Raw genomic sequence first — 17,272 nt, forward strand, 5'->3', positions numbered from 1 at the left:
CAGTTGCTGCTGGGGGACTTGGCTGGGCATCGGTCAGTGGGTGGTGAGCAACTGGATTGGGCATCAATTGGTTTTTTTTCCTTGGTTTTATTCCTCTCTCCCTCTCTCTCCTTTTCATTCTAATTGTTGTTGTGATTGTAATTATTATTATACTTTATTTCAATTATTAAATTGTTCTTATCTCAACCCATGAGTTTTACCTTTTTCCCGATTCTCCTCCCCATCGCGCTGTGGGGTATGTGTGTGTGTGTGTGGAGTTAGGGAGAGAGTAACTGCACGGTACTTAGTTGCTGGCTGGGATCAAACCACAACAAAAGGTATCTTCAACCTCAATTTCTTTATCCCTGGTATGATTCAGAGATTCCCAAACAATCCTACACTACTGTTTGCTGCGCTCTGTTAGTGCTAGTAGTGCTGAAGAAAGGTAACCTCTTGAGTAAAGCCTTTAGTACTACTGAACTGGTCTGTAAGCTTAGCTAAACTTTTCCTAAGATACTGCATTGAAAAGTAATATGTATTTTCACCTATGTAGCTAAAGATGACCTCTAACATAACCTCTAACTCCGTTGTGGAGCATACGTACACATGCACACAGATATTCGTACAGGTGTTCACAAAAGCTGCTGGCTCCTTTCATGCCAATGATAGCATAGCCATCAACACCTTCAGCTGGGCAAAGTCTGCAGGGTTTCAGTCTCTAACTTGCAGAAAATACAAACACCAGGTATGCTTTATGTTAGTTTTTCTCTATTTTTAAGCTAAACTAGGTTTCTCTGTCAGTGCACTTTAATCCATTACTTGTCAGTTTTAGACAAAATGGTTATTTTCATAAGCGTCTGAAGCCTGGGCTGCTGCAAAAGCTCTGACCCTCATAAAATATATTCAGAATCCTAAGCTGAGTTTCAGCTGCTTTCATGGACTGACAGTGGAGGTCTGTGCAAATGCTTTGCTCTTTCTGGCTATCTACTGCCTTTTACTTTACTGTGAGCTTTCATTTTCCTTGGTATTTTCTCAGTTGGACTCATAAAGCGCAACATTTACCCATTCAAGTCACACGGCAATTACTGGTTCCACATCCTATTAAAAACATGCTGTACGTTCATACGAACATCCCTGGACCTCTCCTATGGCAGTGCAATAAAAGGTAGCCTTGGGGACCGGATTTATTTGAGCCCAACTCAGAGCCAATAGAGATGAAATTAAATTTTACTGCCCCAGGGAAAAAATAACTTCCTTTATCCTCATCACTGCTGGTGGCACAGAAATGATTTTGTGGCATTGGCAGAATGAGTCCCAGGAGAGGGGAAGGAGAGGTTTTGCTGGCAGGACCTTGCTGGGGGCTGTCACTGCCTTTCTGAAGTGTGAAGTGACAAGAAGTGTGCAGAAGCAAGGGAGGTTATTGGAGAGGGATTATGTCTGCCAGTGGGTTTGGGTAAGCAGTGCCTCTCTCCGGGCTGCCAACCTCTGCTCCTGGGACCAAGATAATCTTGTTGGGGAAGAGGGGTGGGTTCCTGGGGTCTTCACACCATGCTGCCAGAGCCAGGCAACTACATAAGATGTAAAAAAAATTGCTTTTATCTTTCCTTCACATTACAGCTCCTTTTGCTCCTCCCCAAACCCCCCAAACTATCTTTTTCATCTCTCCAGTTTCTCCAAATGCTTCATGAACTCAACACTGGAAACGGGAAAAATGTAGGAGCAGGCAGAACAGGGTAAGGCCACCACATACACAGGATTTTCTATGAGCAGAAAGGATTTTGGCCCATTCTTTGTGAGCATCTAAGCTACCAACATACAAGAAGTAACTCTCCTGGCTGTAAAGCTCACAAATGTGGAACCATTACCATCAATCTCTTAAACTTTCTTGCATTTCTGTTATGACTCCTGTTAAAATCAGATTGTTTTAATCCTTAGAAATTCTGGGAGCTCTGATGTCTGTGCTAATCGTTTGGATGGTGACTGGTGTGTTGGCATATTTGGCTAGTATGAGGCTGCTACACCCCGATTACGATATTGATGCTACGGTGATGCTCGTTACCTCTGCTTGTGCTGTGCTTGCCAACATCTTGTAAGTTACTTTGTTTTCCTCCCCATATAACTTTTGAGCCTTGAACTTGCTGCTGTATTTCAATAAAAAGTGATAGATATTGGCCTCAAAAATATTAAGCGTTTATGAGTTTTGTGAAGATGCGGAAAGGGGTAGAGAAGAGAGATCCTGCTTCTCAGTGAAGGTTGCAGTTGCTCTCCTTTCTGTTAGCTGTCACACGGGGAAGGGAACAATGAATGAATGCACAAGCTCCAGGAATAGATTAATTGGCACCTCGATTTTTATTAGCTATTAGAACATTCAAGAAGTCTATAGAAAAAGAGGCCTCATTAATTACGCCGTTCACGGACTTTTCTGTTTGTATGCAAAACACTGAAACACCTAGGAATTATCTGCTTAACCACTCTGCACTTTTACTTAACATACCTGATTTTGCTGTTCAGCATTCAGAAATGAAAGGGGTGATGATGTGAGTGACATCATTGCTGTCAGAGATGCAGTAACCCCACTGATATTTGCAGCTTTACATATCTTGCAGACTAAGCCTGATTCTGCACCAGCGCAGCCACGGGCACAGCTGTGGGGACCAAGCCAGGGAACACGTGTCAGCCCCTCTGGAAAAGCCAGCTCTGAGCAATGCCAGTCTGCGGGCAGCCTTTGTGCATGCCATTGGAGATCTCTTCCAGAGTATTAGTGTGCTAATTAGCGCACTTATCATCTTCTTTAAGGTTAGTGTTATTAGTTCACTTGCCTTCCTTGCAATTAAGTATAACAGTTATTTTCATAGCATTGTTACATTAGGTACTATGTAAATATTTTCTCTGTCTTAATGATATACATTGTAATTTAGTCAAAGACAATTATACTTATTCTTGGGAACTGAAATGACTGTTCACTGAGTGAAGCACTTCTTGGTGTTTCAACTGCAAGGAGGATACTTCGGTGTCTCTCACTTTCTTCATCTATAGCACCTTCATTCCCTGTGCTGAGGCTCCCTGGCAAAGGAAGTCAGCACTCATTCTGTATTAGAGGGATGGAATATTCATATATAGATATATATACACAGACACACACACACACACATATATATATATATCAATACCTGGTCCAGTGGAAGATGCCCCTGCCCATGGCAGGGGGGTTGGAACTACCTGATATTTAAGGTCCCTTCCAACCCAAACGGGTCTAGGATTCTATTAATACATTATTCTTTGAGATTAACTAATGTAAAATGGCAATGACAGATAATAATGAAATTAACAAAGTGATGTGTTCATATTTTTCTAGCCAGAATACAAAATAGCTGACCCAATCTGCACATTTCTGTTTTCCATCTTTGTTTTGGCAACCACCATCACCATTTCAAGGGATGTTTTGTTTGTGTTAATGGAAGGTAGGACTCGATTTCAGTATTAATATAGCTATATCCTGTTTTTTTTCTCTTCCTTTCTCCATACTGCTTATAGTCAGTGACAAAAGTATAATATCACACTTCTGCATCAGTTTCTAATATTTTTATTATTCTGATCATAGTTTAAACATAATCATAATTCTAATAAAAACTGTGTTCTACCATTGCACTAGAAGATTTACACATATGCCACTTGTCATAAAAATCTGCGTACTGGTGTTTTGCTAATGAACTCCCAATGTGTTCCTAAAACTTGAGTTGCTTTTGTTTGTCATATGTGTAACATTGCTTTTTAACACCCTTTTGGCATAAGAGATGTCTACTCACTCTGTTCATTGTGTAATTCTTTTACCCATATGAAATAAAAGCCTTTGCCAAAAAAAAACCCAAACAAAAACCCAAACAAAAACCCCAAAACCAAAGAAAAGAAAAAGGCTGTGCTTTGAACTGTGTCTATGAAATAGACTGAGTGCAAGAGGCAGAAGTTTAAAAGATTTTTAATTACGTCAGTCCAGAAAAGCAAGCCGATGGAGCCTTCCAGTTGCATTCAGGTGCAAGGGAATAGGCAATTCTCAGCACATCAGCAGCGAGAAGAACTAGGCTTAGCAATATTTAATCCTGTCAGCTATGGGCCTGAACATTTGATTTGCAAGGCCAAGTGACTTGAGCAATCATAGCTGTAAGTTTTTGCCTCCCTTAGACTGGATAATGTAATGTAACCTCTTTCTCATGCTATTAAGACATAAAGATTAAAGGGAGAAGTAGCTCTAACAGTGTCGGTTTGGAATGGATACGAGTTACTCAGTGTGACTGCATGGATATTTACTTCTTTTTCACTTCGCACCTACTTCTGTTCCAAGAGAGAACATTTCCAATCTTGTTGTACAGTAAAGCTTCGTTCTAGGCTTGGTTTGCTTTCAGTGATCATGAGATAAGAGATACAGTTGTGTAGAAGTGTACCTAGACAGGGTGCAGCAACTGACTGTGCCTTGGCTGCCAAAAAATCAGGTCTCTTGATGACTGAAAAAAACCCACAAACCACCAGGAAAGCCTGGCAGCCCCTGACACTCAGGGGTCTCTCTCTCTCTCAGAGCAGTGATTCCCAACTCCCACAAGCAGTGCTGATATGCCCAAACTGGCAGTGCTCTGCTCCCCTCTGCGGCCAGCTCCTTGATGCTGTCCTTCTGGTCTCTGAATCCGGTCTCCTACCTCATAGGTAGCATATTCTGTCCAGAATTTTCTGAAGAGAAATTGGGTGTTGGAGCTGGTGTTAGAGGTGGCTCTTACCCCCTGTATCCAGTCTGTCCCAGGGTGTCAGCCCCACAGCCCCTGCGACTGACTGCATTATGCAGGTACTGACTGTCCATGTCCATCTCTAAGGAGCATGTGCATGTCAGCATCATGTTCTACTAAGTCAGTACTCTGTAATAAACTTGTAATAAATTGATAGGACCAAGCATACAACACTGAGGTCATCAACGATTACAAATAATTGTCAGTTATGGTATGAAAGACAAAATTAACCGATACTGTGCTTATCATTATTATACTTCATAACTGGTGATATTAAAAATATGTTTCAGTTTACTGATCCAAGTGAAGCATGATGAGCATAGCCATTCATGTGGGCATAAAGGTGCATTTTCAAACTCCTAGGTCTCACTCCAGGGAAGATCCAAGTTAACCAAGTTAAATTTCTTGGTCAAATTTGGATTTTAATTAAACTCTGAATTCCATGTTGCAACTCACCTGATCACAACTGCCCTCACTCTGAATGAGGCTCATCACCATCATTGTCTCTTATAAAAAGGCTCATCTAGGAAAACAATCACTGATCTACTCAGCAACTAGACCTGAGATTTAATGTCACCTAAGATTTCTCAGTCTTTTTTAAGTCTTTAATCTTCATGTTTGTCTTTCCCTCTCTGCTAAACAGATGCTTCTCTATTGTGTAAAGGTACTGAGGACAGAATCCCTCAGAGGTGCTCAGGTGATGCCATAAAATCTGCACTCACAAACGTTGTTGGTGCAAAATCAGGATGTGATCTGGCTAAACAGCTCACTTCGCTATGTAAACTGGACCCTCAGAGTGTCTACTAAGGCATGCATGAGTCTCATTCTTCCACAGAGAAGTATAAAAACAAGGGATAGGATTAAATTTCACAGTGAATTCTGAATAGTCAGGCTCTCCAAAGCACTGAATATTTTAATAAAAATTATACATCTAAGTGAATAAAGGTTCATGACACATTTTCCTCTAATGATCATAATTCTTATCTCTTAAGAATATTTTTTCCCACCAATTTCTCCTTTTAAGGAACATCAAAAGGATTTGCTTATGATGCAGTGAAAGCAAGAATTTTAGCAATTGAGAAAGTGGAGTCTGTTCACAACCTTCATCTTTGGTCTCTGACAATGAATCAAACTATTCTATCTGCTCATGTTGCCACAGGTCAGTAAATTTCTGTAAACAGGGAGTAAGTATTCAGCTGCTGCCTAGTAAAGGTCAGTCTCTCCTGACTGGGATACAACTGACTGTATATCTATTGCTTGTTAAAACAAATGTCATCATTTTGCTGGAAAAATGACATCAACAACAGCTCTCAAATCCTCCTCTCAGAAATCTTGCCAAAACAACAGGGACTTCTACTTAGCCCCAAACTCGAAAACTGAAGAGGCTGTGCAGCAAGGAAAAAAACAAGAAAATATTACAAATAAATCAGAAGAATTAGACCCAGGCTGGGTTTTTCTCACAAAATCAAATGAGTTTTGGAGTGGATTTGTCAAACTTGAAAACTGTTGATCCCAATAAGAAAAACTCATAGGGCAAATCTGCATTTCTAGCTGTAAAACAATCTTTGAAACAGCTTGGAGCATAGAGGTAACTCCAAGGGGAACAGCTCATATTTAAAAATGTTTGGGTTTTTTTTTTTTTTAAATGTAGTCTTTATCCCTGTTGACAAATTTTCCACCACACAGATCAATTTTCTTTTGCTTTTTACATGTTAAGGATTATTTAAGAAAAAATTCCACCTGTGTTTGGCCAAGAATAGGCTCAGAGGTGAAGTCCTCTATGTAGTCTTTGCTTCCCAAAAAGAGTGGGTCTGTCAGACACCCGAATCACTTGGCACTGTTGCTACTCCCTGACTGGATGAAGTCATCTTTATTAAGTATTCCTGCTTTCCTCCAGTCTTCTGCCAAGTTGAATTTCTTTGGTGATTACTCTTAGCTCAGCTCTTGCCAAAATTGCATATTCCAACCACATTTGAATGAACAAACTTTTGCTGACATGCAGGTTCCTGGGAGGAGGATAAAAAGGACAAGAAACACTTCTCAAAACAAACTTCTTGTTGGAAGTTTGTGAATAGTTTCTGTCAGTAAACACTTACCCTTCTGTAAAGTATTATATTATATGCATTTTGATTATTTTCTGTTTGGTATCTATAGCAGACACATCAGACAACCAGAAGATTTTGAGAGATATTACCCAAGCCCTGTCTGAGAACTACAGCTTCCACTCCATCACCATTCAGATTGAATCAGGGGATGACCAGAAACGAGACTGCTTCTTTTGTCAAGAGCCCAGGGATTGAAGGGGGCAGTATGCTATACAAAATAGCAATTACTCCTCTTACAGGTCAATGGAGACTACATGTGCTGGTTGCATGTAATGTATTAACAACAAATGGTAATTAACTGAACTAAAAAGCCCTGCCACTGTGAGTGGTGCATGAACTTTTTTTTTGGTACCACCTACCAGGAGAGAACACGTATTAGGTCCATCCATCAGCTAGATTACCTGTCCATCAGCAGTTACTTTGAATTACAAGAGAAAATATCTGAATTATTCTTGACTAGAGCAGCAAATTGGCACTAAAGCAACATTTAAGAGTGCCTGTTTGTAATCACAGGTAACAAAAAACTAATCAACCTTCAAATTATCAGCAAGCCAATTATCACAAAATGTAACGGAACGGAAGTTTCGTGTTAGCAAGGCTCAACACTTACTCAGGATAAAAGAAAATAGTTAAATTAGTATGGGAGATGAAGATATCTGGGAAAGAAAGAGATGGTGGCATGTGCTTTCCCTTCCTATTAAGGGAAGTATCAGATGTGCACCATACTCTGCAGTGTGGATCACAAGAGAATTCATTCCATTCGCATTTGGCAAATAGACCTTTGTTTTTTAGCTAGCCCTACTTATTTTTTAGCTAGCCCTCAGCCAAACTCTTTTCCATTAGACATGGGCAGTATTCTCTACTATCAAGACACCACCTAACTCTTATTGCATTGCATCATGATAAGTCATGATGGAACATTTGTAGTGGAGTTTTGGGTGTCCATGTCACAAGGTGCCACTGCATTGTGACAATAAACCAGACTGTGTGCTCCGAGAAAAGGTAAAAATAATTAGGACAAGGAAAGTCTGGGAGCCATTGTGAACATCACATCTGGTGTCCTTCACAGTATGGCCTGTGGGGTGTTACCCAGCGACGCTACATCCCTGACATTATATCAGATGATTCAAAAACCCTTTAGAATATCACCCAGCCATTCACTGTACATGGAAGTGACTTGCCTCTCTTTCAAGCAGCTAATTCCCACATTTCCCAACAGGATGTGTTAAACCTTCCTCTTCTGCATATCTGGCAATTGTTACTGCAGAACCAGGAACAAAGAGCCAGGTCTGGCTGCAGTGCCTCTATTTTTGTCTATTCAACTGAATTAAACTCTCACCTGTTAGCAAAAACAAGGATTGCACTTCAAACTGCACGCTCAAGTGCTCCTTCACAAAACAGCTTCAGTTCTGCCCGTGGCCATAACAATGCAGCTTCACTAGCTTCACTGCAGAACCAGGCATAATGTTTTCCCACTCTGCAGTCCTCACTCCAACAGCTATAGGGCTTATTTTACTAACAGGTTTGTTAGAACAGAATAAAGTGTGTGATACTGAGTGGTACTGAGTTTCTATGCTAACAGCTGGAAAGAGTGTTGCGTTATTGAGGTATAAAGAAGCCTTGCTTTTTAGGGAAATAATTTTTTTTTATTTGCAATAAGTTCACATTAGTTTTCTACTTCATCATCCTAAGGAGATTAGAATTTATTATTAGGGGCTTTTGGCTATGGATAATACATAACTATGTGATGATAGGTTGATGTATTAAGCTGGCATTTGTTACCTGGTAGGGGAACAAGAAATTATTCTGCTTTGTGGAGGCATCTCAGAAGGTCTTAGTCAGGTAAACCTCCCACTGAAATCAGATAAGGTGCTAAAACACAACACCCGCTAAGAATTTCATGAGCATCTCATTATTTACTGGCTTGAAAGAACTGAGACCATAGCAGTGGTATTCAGTACAGTGATAAAGCCAATTCTTGCCCTTTACAGCTGAAACTCCACAAGATAAGACACAGATAAATCAAAGCACAGTAAGAAACCCTGAATGAAGAAATTACCTTGTATTTTGGCCAGTTTCTCTGCTGGTATATTTGAGCATAGTTGCCTCCTATCAAAGGTGACTCAGCTATGCTTATTAAGTAACCTGAGCATCTTTTTCATTAGTTGGGGAGGACAAGTTAACATTGTGGCCTTCATATGAAAAATTATCTTTCAAAATGTTTTGGATAAGGTTAGGACACAGACCCAGATATAATAGGGAATTTGGGGGAATACTTTTATGGTCAAGGACAACATAAAGGATAATGAGTGGGTGACAGAAGCATCCATATAGGACACAGATTCAGTGCTGAGATTTAAGCTGAGGTGGTGATAAAGACCAGAAGTTTAAGAGCAAGCGTTTATATTGGAAAAAAAAATTTAACAAACAAGTGACATGGTCCACCAAGAAAGCTACGCTAAGTAGCAGAGCTGTGGAAAAACCGGATGGAAGCAACACAAGAGGAGTTGGAAAAAAAAGAAGATTCAGCAGCCTGGACCAGGACTGATGAGGCTATCATCCAAGTGAATTGAAAGGATGGGGAAGTCTTTCAATATGTTTTGGAAAAAGTAGCAGTGAAATATACAGATATGAGGAAAGAAGGAATTAATCCACAATAATGATCCTTAGTGAAAGGGTGTGGGGGAAAGTTATAAAAAAGAAGATTTAAGAAGGAAGTGAGGTAGCAGCTGCCATCCACAGTAATCCTGATGATCCAACAGACAGGCATGGGGAGGAAGAGGAGAAGTTTGGGTTCGTTACAGCAGTAGTCCTTGTATTTCAGAAAGAGTTTAACCATGTATCTTTAGCAAAAGCTAGAGACAGTGCAATTGTCTTTACTTTCTGTTGTGGAATTTACTCTAGCAGACTACTGGAGCAAAAGTGACATGATGGCTTATGAAAACCTAAGGGAATTTTACTTAAATATGATAGGTTGAAGATGAATTTAGAGCAAGTATTTACCTGTAGTTATGAATATTGCTGTAAGGAGCTGAATCGTTAATGCTCCCACTATGTATATAAATGCAAAATGTGTATTTGTTCTTCACCCCAGTCTAGTCTGATCCTCAGTGATATTATCTCGGTACAAGGTTGTTTTCAGAATACTGTCTGACTGGCTGAGGAGGATTTCTGCAGAAATACTGTTGTGATATACCGAAGCCAGGTCTGGGAAATTCAGAGACAATTTCCAGACGGCTCTGCTTTTATTAACTTTACAACCTTTTGATTGTTTACAGAATACCTGTAAGAAAATTGACAAAAAATTGCTACCTCTAATTCATTCTTGGAACTGCTGTGAAACAGAAAAGTATTTGTTGTATAAACGGTCTATTTTTCATGTCCAACCGTTTCTTGGTGAAGTTCAGTTCACATGGGCAAGTACATAGCTTTACTGGCTAGCACTCAAATTTTATGTACATAAGTACACTCCTTTTCCCCTAAATTTTAATGTAGTCATTTTGCAGCTTGTAAATTATACAGTTCTCCCTTCCCCCAAAAGCACTGTCTCTTTTTTACTTTCTGTGACCAAAATCTAACACACTGAGCAGAGCCTGAGGATAAGGAGTTTGCAGAAGCTCAAGACTTTTTGGAGTAGAAGCCATGCAACAGGCAAATACAAAGCTAAACTTTCCTCATTCAGCACTGACGAAGGGCCTAAGTGCTAATATTATGCTGAGATGACCATCAAATAGCGACAGAAATATTTATAGTTATTCAAACTGGAAACAGTTAAGGCATGAATCTGTCATTAGCATAAATGGAACAGTCCCTTACTGTAGCTATAGCTGTAGACACCATCCTGTGTTCTCCTGTCTGAAATGTGAAGTGGTTATGAGAACTGGATATGCAACTGAGGATTACGTTGCCCACTTAGTGTGAGACATCATGACAGTAAATCATCACCTCCAGAGGAAGTCCAAACAAGATGTCTCAGTCCTGTCCATGGCAGCAAATGTTGGCCTAAGCAACAAGGACTGTGCAGGTCTGCAATATCATTCTTACCAATGTCAAGAGGTTACATCAATTTTGGCTCTGAGCATTTTCTCCCCTGTTGTAAAAGCTAGCATGCTCCAACACACCTTCCTCAGTGCCTTTCCCTCACCACAGCAGAGGTACTTTCCTTCCTTTTTCATTCCTGTGAACTATTGTCTCCTTCTAGCCTCTGCTCTTCTAACAGTTGGACTCGATGCTCTTCAAGGTCTTTTCCAACCTAAATGATTCTGTGATTCTATTCTATGATTTTTCCCCATTTGCCTTTTCTTCAGCAATGCCTCAGCCAGCCACTTATTCAAATTTCAATGCCAGCATGATATTTATCACATATCCTTTCTGTTTACACCCCTTCCTATTCCTCTTCAACCTGTGTGGTTAGATAAAAGCTCCTCAGAAAGAAACTACCTTCTGCTCCATGTTTGTTTAAAATATGGTATAACAAACCATCTTTTTTTCATTTGAGTCTATCATTAGCACAATAATAACAGGGACTTTATAAAAACAAAGAACAACAGCCATTTCACACATCACGTATTGGCCCACGTCAAACACCACTATATATTTACTTTGTGTTAAAGTTACTTAGAATTTTCACAGCCAAAATATTATCTGCTCCACATCCAGCTTAAGGTACTCTTTCACATTCTTAAGCCTGCTGATAATCTCTTTCAGCTAAGAAAAATAAAATCCTTTCCCACCTGAGTACACACAGTTTAAGAAAGAAAGGAATTAGAGACATCCAGTTGCTGAACTGCTTCTTCCGACTTCTCTTCCTTTTGCTCAGACTTTGTGTTGGTGCCTAGCAAGATTGCACTGCAGCAGAAGAAGCTTTGGAGAGCAGCACAGTGAGAACAGTGGCTGGAAGGGAAGCATAACGAGGGATTTTGACACGGTTACTAGCGCACTTGCAGAATTTTCCACCCCAGGTGTTACGTTGATGAGAAATACATCTGCTTTTCACTACAGTCTAGGGGTTTGACTTCTGATTTAAAAAAAAAAAAAAAAAAAAAAAAGGTGTGCAAAGAAATGAATGAACAGATGAACAGGAGTTAGAAAGGTTGGATTGTGAAACACTCCTGGTGGCATCAGAGGCATTTTACCCCACGCCTCGCACTCTTCTTAAACAGCCAGGCTCTGCAGCTTTGTCTCCCAAACCGCACTGCCACCCGCCCTGCTGTGATGTGCTGTCTCTCCTTACCAGACGCCACAGAAACTGCCATGGCATGCAATGAAAGGTGTCCTGCTGTGACACATGCCATGTGACTCCTCGCATGCTATAGCTACAAGCTTCTCAACGATGGGAGCTCCTCCTGAATTGCATGGGCAGAACGAGCATCAAGCCTTCGGTGAAGCACTGACTTCTTTTTTCCTGCTGTGTAGTTATATTCTGTAGTAATTTTCTTCTTGGAGACTGAAGCTGACTGGAACAGTTCATGTAGCTTCTGCCTAAATGAGAAAGAGCAGGAATTCATTAATCATGGCACAACCCACTAATCCGCAAAGGCACTAGGCACTCTGGGCTAGCTCCTGGTCTAGGCAGTCATTCTGATATCAAAACGCCTGGAACCAGTGTGCTTCCCACCAGCAGTGTGCAACCTGGATCTTTAACTTTCGGTTCCTGCCCTGGTGTCTCATGTGATGACAGGCAAGTGCTAGCAGTGCTTCGAAGGGTGTGCTGCCCTTTGAAGGAGCAGCAGAAACTGCTGATCAGCTTAGGAGGACATCACACCCAGCCCTCCTCTGTCACAGAGGCTTTTGCAAAAGCAGATCCCTCATAGGAAGCAAGAAAAAATGATAAGGGCATAAATGGGAAATCCTGTGGGCTTCAACGGTATCACCTGGGAAATGGTTGGGAATGAGCTGCATTGCTGCACTCTGCCTGCAAAGGGGTGTGCTGCCCTTCAGTGCGCGTGAGCAGCAGTGACAATTCCACAGGAGTGCCAACAGAAGAGTGTGGATGTGAAATGAAATTTAACAACTCCCTCTACCCTTTAAACTACACTTACAGAATTAAATGCAGAATCAGAGATCATAAAAAAAAAAAAAAATGTTCTCTTAAAAAGAACAGTTTCAACTTTCTCCGAGTACTTTTTTTACTGCGAGTGTTTTTAAGAATTGATCAGGCACAGTCATTCCTACTGCATGTTAGCAGGGAATAGTTGGACATCCATTAGTTCCCCGCTGAGCTTCAGTTGCAAAGATATGGCTGAAAGCTGGTATTAACTGTGACAGAGAGGCTTAAGAGTTATATAGGCTTCACGATTGTATAAAAGACGTGAGTCAATAAGGCTATTCAACAGTAGTTTCATGTCATTAATTTGTATTCTCCTAGCGCGTAGGGATTGTAGCAGGCACAGCTTAGGTTCCTGGGGAAAGAGATGGTCTCGGCCCCAAGAGGACTCTGCTCTACTAGGGCTGGACAGACAAGAGAGGGAGCACAGTGAGGAAAACCAGAGTGATTTCTCTGAGGTCACACCTGAGGTCCGTGGTGGAAGCCATTTTACAAACCAGCTTTCTCTGTGCCTGCCTTAATGCCCTGCCCAGGAACAGACACACAATCATATACCTGTTAGCACTTACCTGTGCGGAATGGGTGGCATTGAACAGCTACTTTAATGTTATGGGAAGGAAGAAAGGAAAATCAGAGAGGACCCGTCCTTAACAAAGATGACACCAAACACACAAGGAGAAAAAAACCCCACCCACCCAACCTTCTCTCAAAGCTGCTACTAGAAGTGTGCGTTGGAACACATCACCTAAATTTTCTTGAAACTCTATAGTTTATTTTTTAGTGATGTGCCCACTGAAGCAGGCTGACTTTGAGGACAACCAAAGGTGTGCCTTAGTGCAGGAAGGCAGAAGGGAGAAATTTGCTTTCCATGAGCCCTGGGTTACATCTCCTGTATAACGTCCAAGCAAGGGAGTGAGCCTGCATAGTGACAACATAGCTAGTCAAGGAGAGAGTCAGGAATGAACGCAGTACTTGCCTTCATCCAAACAACATAAAACCCATTTTATATTTATCACGGATATGTCACTTCCCTTCGCTACCAAAAAATGTATTGAAGACCTACCCAGCTAGGCATATTGCTGAGCCTGGGCTGCAAGCATGAGTCACTTTTTTTTTACTAGAAACAAGAAAAATGAAGTTTTCTTTTTATGATCCACTAAATGGTGAGAGGAGACACCCTGTCATGGAACAATAAATTCAAGCTAAAAATACTGAGGCCAGAAGAAAAAGATTTTATCTTTCCTTCTATAATTCTTCAAGCAACTTTTAACTTTCCCCAGAGTATTTTAAGCCTCAGCTAACGCAGTGTTTTTCCATATAGTATTTGCCTGTAGAATACTATATTTTGTTTCATCTTGTCACTTCTGTAATTCTAATTCTTCTGTAAGATACAAATACCTTTTAATCATGCCTGGGTTATTGTAGCGGAGGTGACATCCTACTGAGCACCTTGGCGTAAAAACCCACGTTCCCTGGAAAGGAGAGCTGCTTGAAAAGCAGACTCTGCTACCATGTTAGGGCAAAGGCATGGAGGAAATGACTCCTGGCTTTCCAGGTGCTGTCTGGACAGGTCTTGCTTCCCTAGTGTTGCTGTGTCCCTGAGGGGCACATTTGTAGCTGGCCATTAGTGGGCGGTTCTCAGATGTCTGAAGTACGAACCCCACATCCCCAGGGGAGTTGTTTCCCTGCTGGTAGGTTGTACAGTTGGGAAGTCCCAAGGCAGCTTTCATTCCTCCTTGTCACCCTCTCCTTTTGTGGTGACCCTGCGTGGAAACCACTTGGGCATCAGCCATGGAACGGGATTTCAGCATCTTGGAAAGCCACCACCGGGACCTGGTAGGATTTCCTCTCAAGCAGCTCGTCATTCACGGCGAACCCCAGGGATCAAATGTGTTCTGCATAGCCACTGCACCACATCTCATTTACAGCTTTCCCTTCTCCAAAACACTGACCTGGGCTAAGAGAGCAATGAAACACTGAAGAAAACATTTTTTAAAACATCAGCGGAATTATTAACTACTAAAAAACAGCAAAGCACTACGAAGCTTCTTTGATTATTTTTCAATTTATGTAACAAAACATTATCGAGAGGAAAGAATATAATCAATACTGAGTAGCACTGTAGCTAGCTGTGCAGCAGTTAAATGATAGAAATGGATTAAGGTGACAGGAAAAGTCAATGCAGCCTTAAATTAAAGGTGAGAAAAGTCAATGAAAAGTCAAAGCTGGTTAGAAGTCCATCAAGTAATAGAGGTTAAAGCTCTGGTAAGTACAAAGTGCCTCAGTAACCTTACCTTATCACTGTAGCTCTGTTTTACGTGCTTGTTCAAAAGAGTAACTGGGTATATGTTTGTTCTCAGTTTGAACCATTAAACCATTTTAATTCATTGGGTTATTTCAAACAGAATTTGCAAAAATGGAGAACTTTGGGGTTTTATCTTTTTTCTTTAGGGAATGAAAAGGTGGATTTTTCTCTCTGGGTTTTACTTTAACTTTAGAAAAGTCTTTTTCCCTGAAAGAATCTACAAACTAAACTCACTGGAGAATAAACAGACTTGTAATGTTACTGGTACCAGGGGAGGCACCTTTCGCTAAATAAGGTGGAGATACTTTTTACTTGCAGTTTTAGCTTAAATTGTGACTTTGCTTTGTTATATTAAAACAAACAAACAAAAAACTGAAAAAGGAGAAGTCTGCTGCATTCCAGCAACACCTCTGCCTTTATTTCTCTGGGGTTTAGAAATCCTGATAAACTGAGAAAGCACAACCTAATATTGCTCTAATTTCTTAAACAGATTAGCCTGTGTCTCTGAATTCTGTCATGCTACTTAAAAACATAGGTACTCAACAACCTTGGTGTGCTGTCAAAAGTCTCTGCTGATGAGTTCTTGAATTATTATACTCTTACTAGAATACAAAGCTGACCAGAAAGGACTGAAAGTGTCATGGACAGTTTGTTATAATTTATAGGCTAACATCTTGAATAGCAGTTAAGATTCCAACATTTCTGAAACTTTGACGAGTTCATAGCAGGAACTAGCTCTGTGTTTTGCTAGTAATGAGGAAAAAACATACTGATGAGGAGGGTTGGGTTCCAGATCTTCAGTTGCTCAAAGGGATGTTTTTGTAGCTTCACTTTTGATAATGCTAAAGCTTCAAGCTATGTGTCAAGCTACTTTTTAGTGTTCAGTCAGAGACGACCTGGAAAATCTGTTTTGTCTGTCTTGCAATTGCCAGTACCTGAGATGTCAAGCAGAGCTTTCTCTTGCTTTTAGTATCTCCCAGGTGTGTAACAGAACTTGAAAGAATTTGCATCTCTTGCACCCACTGATGCCAGAGGACAGGTTGCTATTTCAGTGCAGGCTTTGCTCCCTTGATGCTTAACACTGGCTCACTTGGTAGACAGCTGTAGTAGTTAAAAATTATATGTTCTCTGCTAAAATACTATAACAAAGCTGCTTTACCTAGGCACAATCTGCAGTGTGTGAATCTGCCCTCAACCTCCAGGGCCACCAATAGGTGTTACCTCAAAACACAGCACTTTGTGACATGAAATAACAGTAAATCCGCGCTGAAGTATGTATGCATCATGTCTGTCCCTCTCTGCAGACAACCGAACTTTTTGTCAAGTAGGGGAAATTGAAATCTCTGCCATCACAGAATACAGGTAATGAGGCAAATCAGTTAGCATACTGGGCAGAAATGTTGGTGCTGCCAATGTTCAATTCCAGTTTTCAAACAATTCCTTGCACCGCAACAGCAGGAGATAAACAGAGTTACAACGGAGCTAACCTTTCACTGTAGTCTTTCCAACTTTGCTGACTCCTCTGAATGGTGTGGTTGGAAGTGCAACTGCGCATGATGTCAGCTTTTATTCCAACAGCCAAAGAGCTCAATGCAGAGGTTGTCTAGTTCCTACAGAAACCTAAGGGAGAAGAGTTGCAGGGAGAAGCCTAAAAAAACTCAGTTTGCTTGCTGATTGTTTTTCCATCATTCAGTTGATCATTAACAAGAGTACACACAGGAAAGACAATGGGCCACCATCAGGTCATAAGCAACTGATTTATTTACTCTGTTTTCTTGTAGTGGACTATGTGAAAGGTGTTTGAAGTGTGTTTCGGTGGTAGTGTTGCTTTCTAACAGAGAAACACATACAGAGAAACAAGTACTGCTATTTAGAGGTAAATACCTACAGAAAGTAACTTAAGCAGCAACAGCCAGCAGACTTGTCTCACTGATGCTGGTTATGTGAAAGGGTCTCTTTAAAACAACATATCCACACCTATTTATTTTTTTTTTTTTTACAGTGAAATCAAATCCAGATGTTCCTGTATGTTTGGTTAGTTCATCAGCAGACTTGCTAGGAATTT

General features: G+C 40.8%; 1 protein-coding gene and 1 long non-coding RNA gene across 4 annotated transcripts in view; one reads left to right on the plus strand and one right to left on the minus strand.

Moving 5' to 3' along the window:
- Positions 1 to 11,914, plus strand: part of SLC30A8 (solute carrier family 30 member 8) — a 27,096-nt gene extending 15,182 nt beyond the window's left edge. The window contains exons 4-8 of the mRNA XM_040588375.1: positions 1,915 to 2,068; positions 2,586 to 2,775; positions 3,335 to 3,440; positions 5,776 to 5,910; positions 6,906 to 11,914. Coding sequence (XP_040444309.1) covers positions 1,915 to 2,068; positions 2,586 to 2,775; positions 3,335 to 3,440; positions 5,776 to 5,910; positions 6,906 to 7,051 — 731 coding nt within the window. The 3' untranslated portion in view covers positions 7,052 to 11,914. The remainder of the gene's footprint in view (positions 1 to 1,914; positions 2,069 to 2,585; positions 2,776 to 3,334; positions 3,441 to 5,775; positions 5,911 to 6,905) is intronic.
- On the minus strand, positions 5,943 to 16,865 carry LOC121085576. Of its 3 annotated transcripts, none has more exons than XR_005827110.1 (3): positions 16,695 to 16,865; positions 11,590 to 12,337; positions 5,943 to 6,757 (listed from the first exon to the last, which is right to left on the minus strand). It is a non-coding gene; the product is annotated as an uncharacterized LOC121085576 (long non-coding RNA). The 3 variants fall into 3 exon arrangements; XR_005827109.1 differs by lacking the exon at positions 5,943 to 6,757 and having other exon boundaries at positions 11,431 to 11,749; positions 12,090 to 12,337; positions 16,695 to 16,864; XR_005827108.1 differs by lacking the exon at positions 5,943 to 6,757 and having other exon boundaries at positions 11,431 to 12,337.
- Between the last annotated feature and the right edge of the window lie 407 nt (positions 16,866 to 17,272).

This window comes from Falco naumanni, chromosome 3 (genome assembly GCF_017639655.2).
Source record: "Falco naumanni isolate bFalNau1 chromosome 3, bFalNau1.pat, whole genome shotgun sequence".
Classification (NCBI taxonomy): domain Eukaryota; kingdom Metazoa; phylum Chordata; class Aves; order Falconiformes; family Falconidae; genus Falco; species Falco naumanni.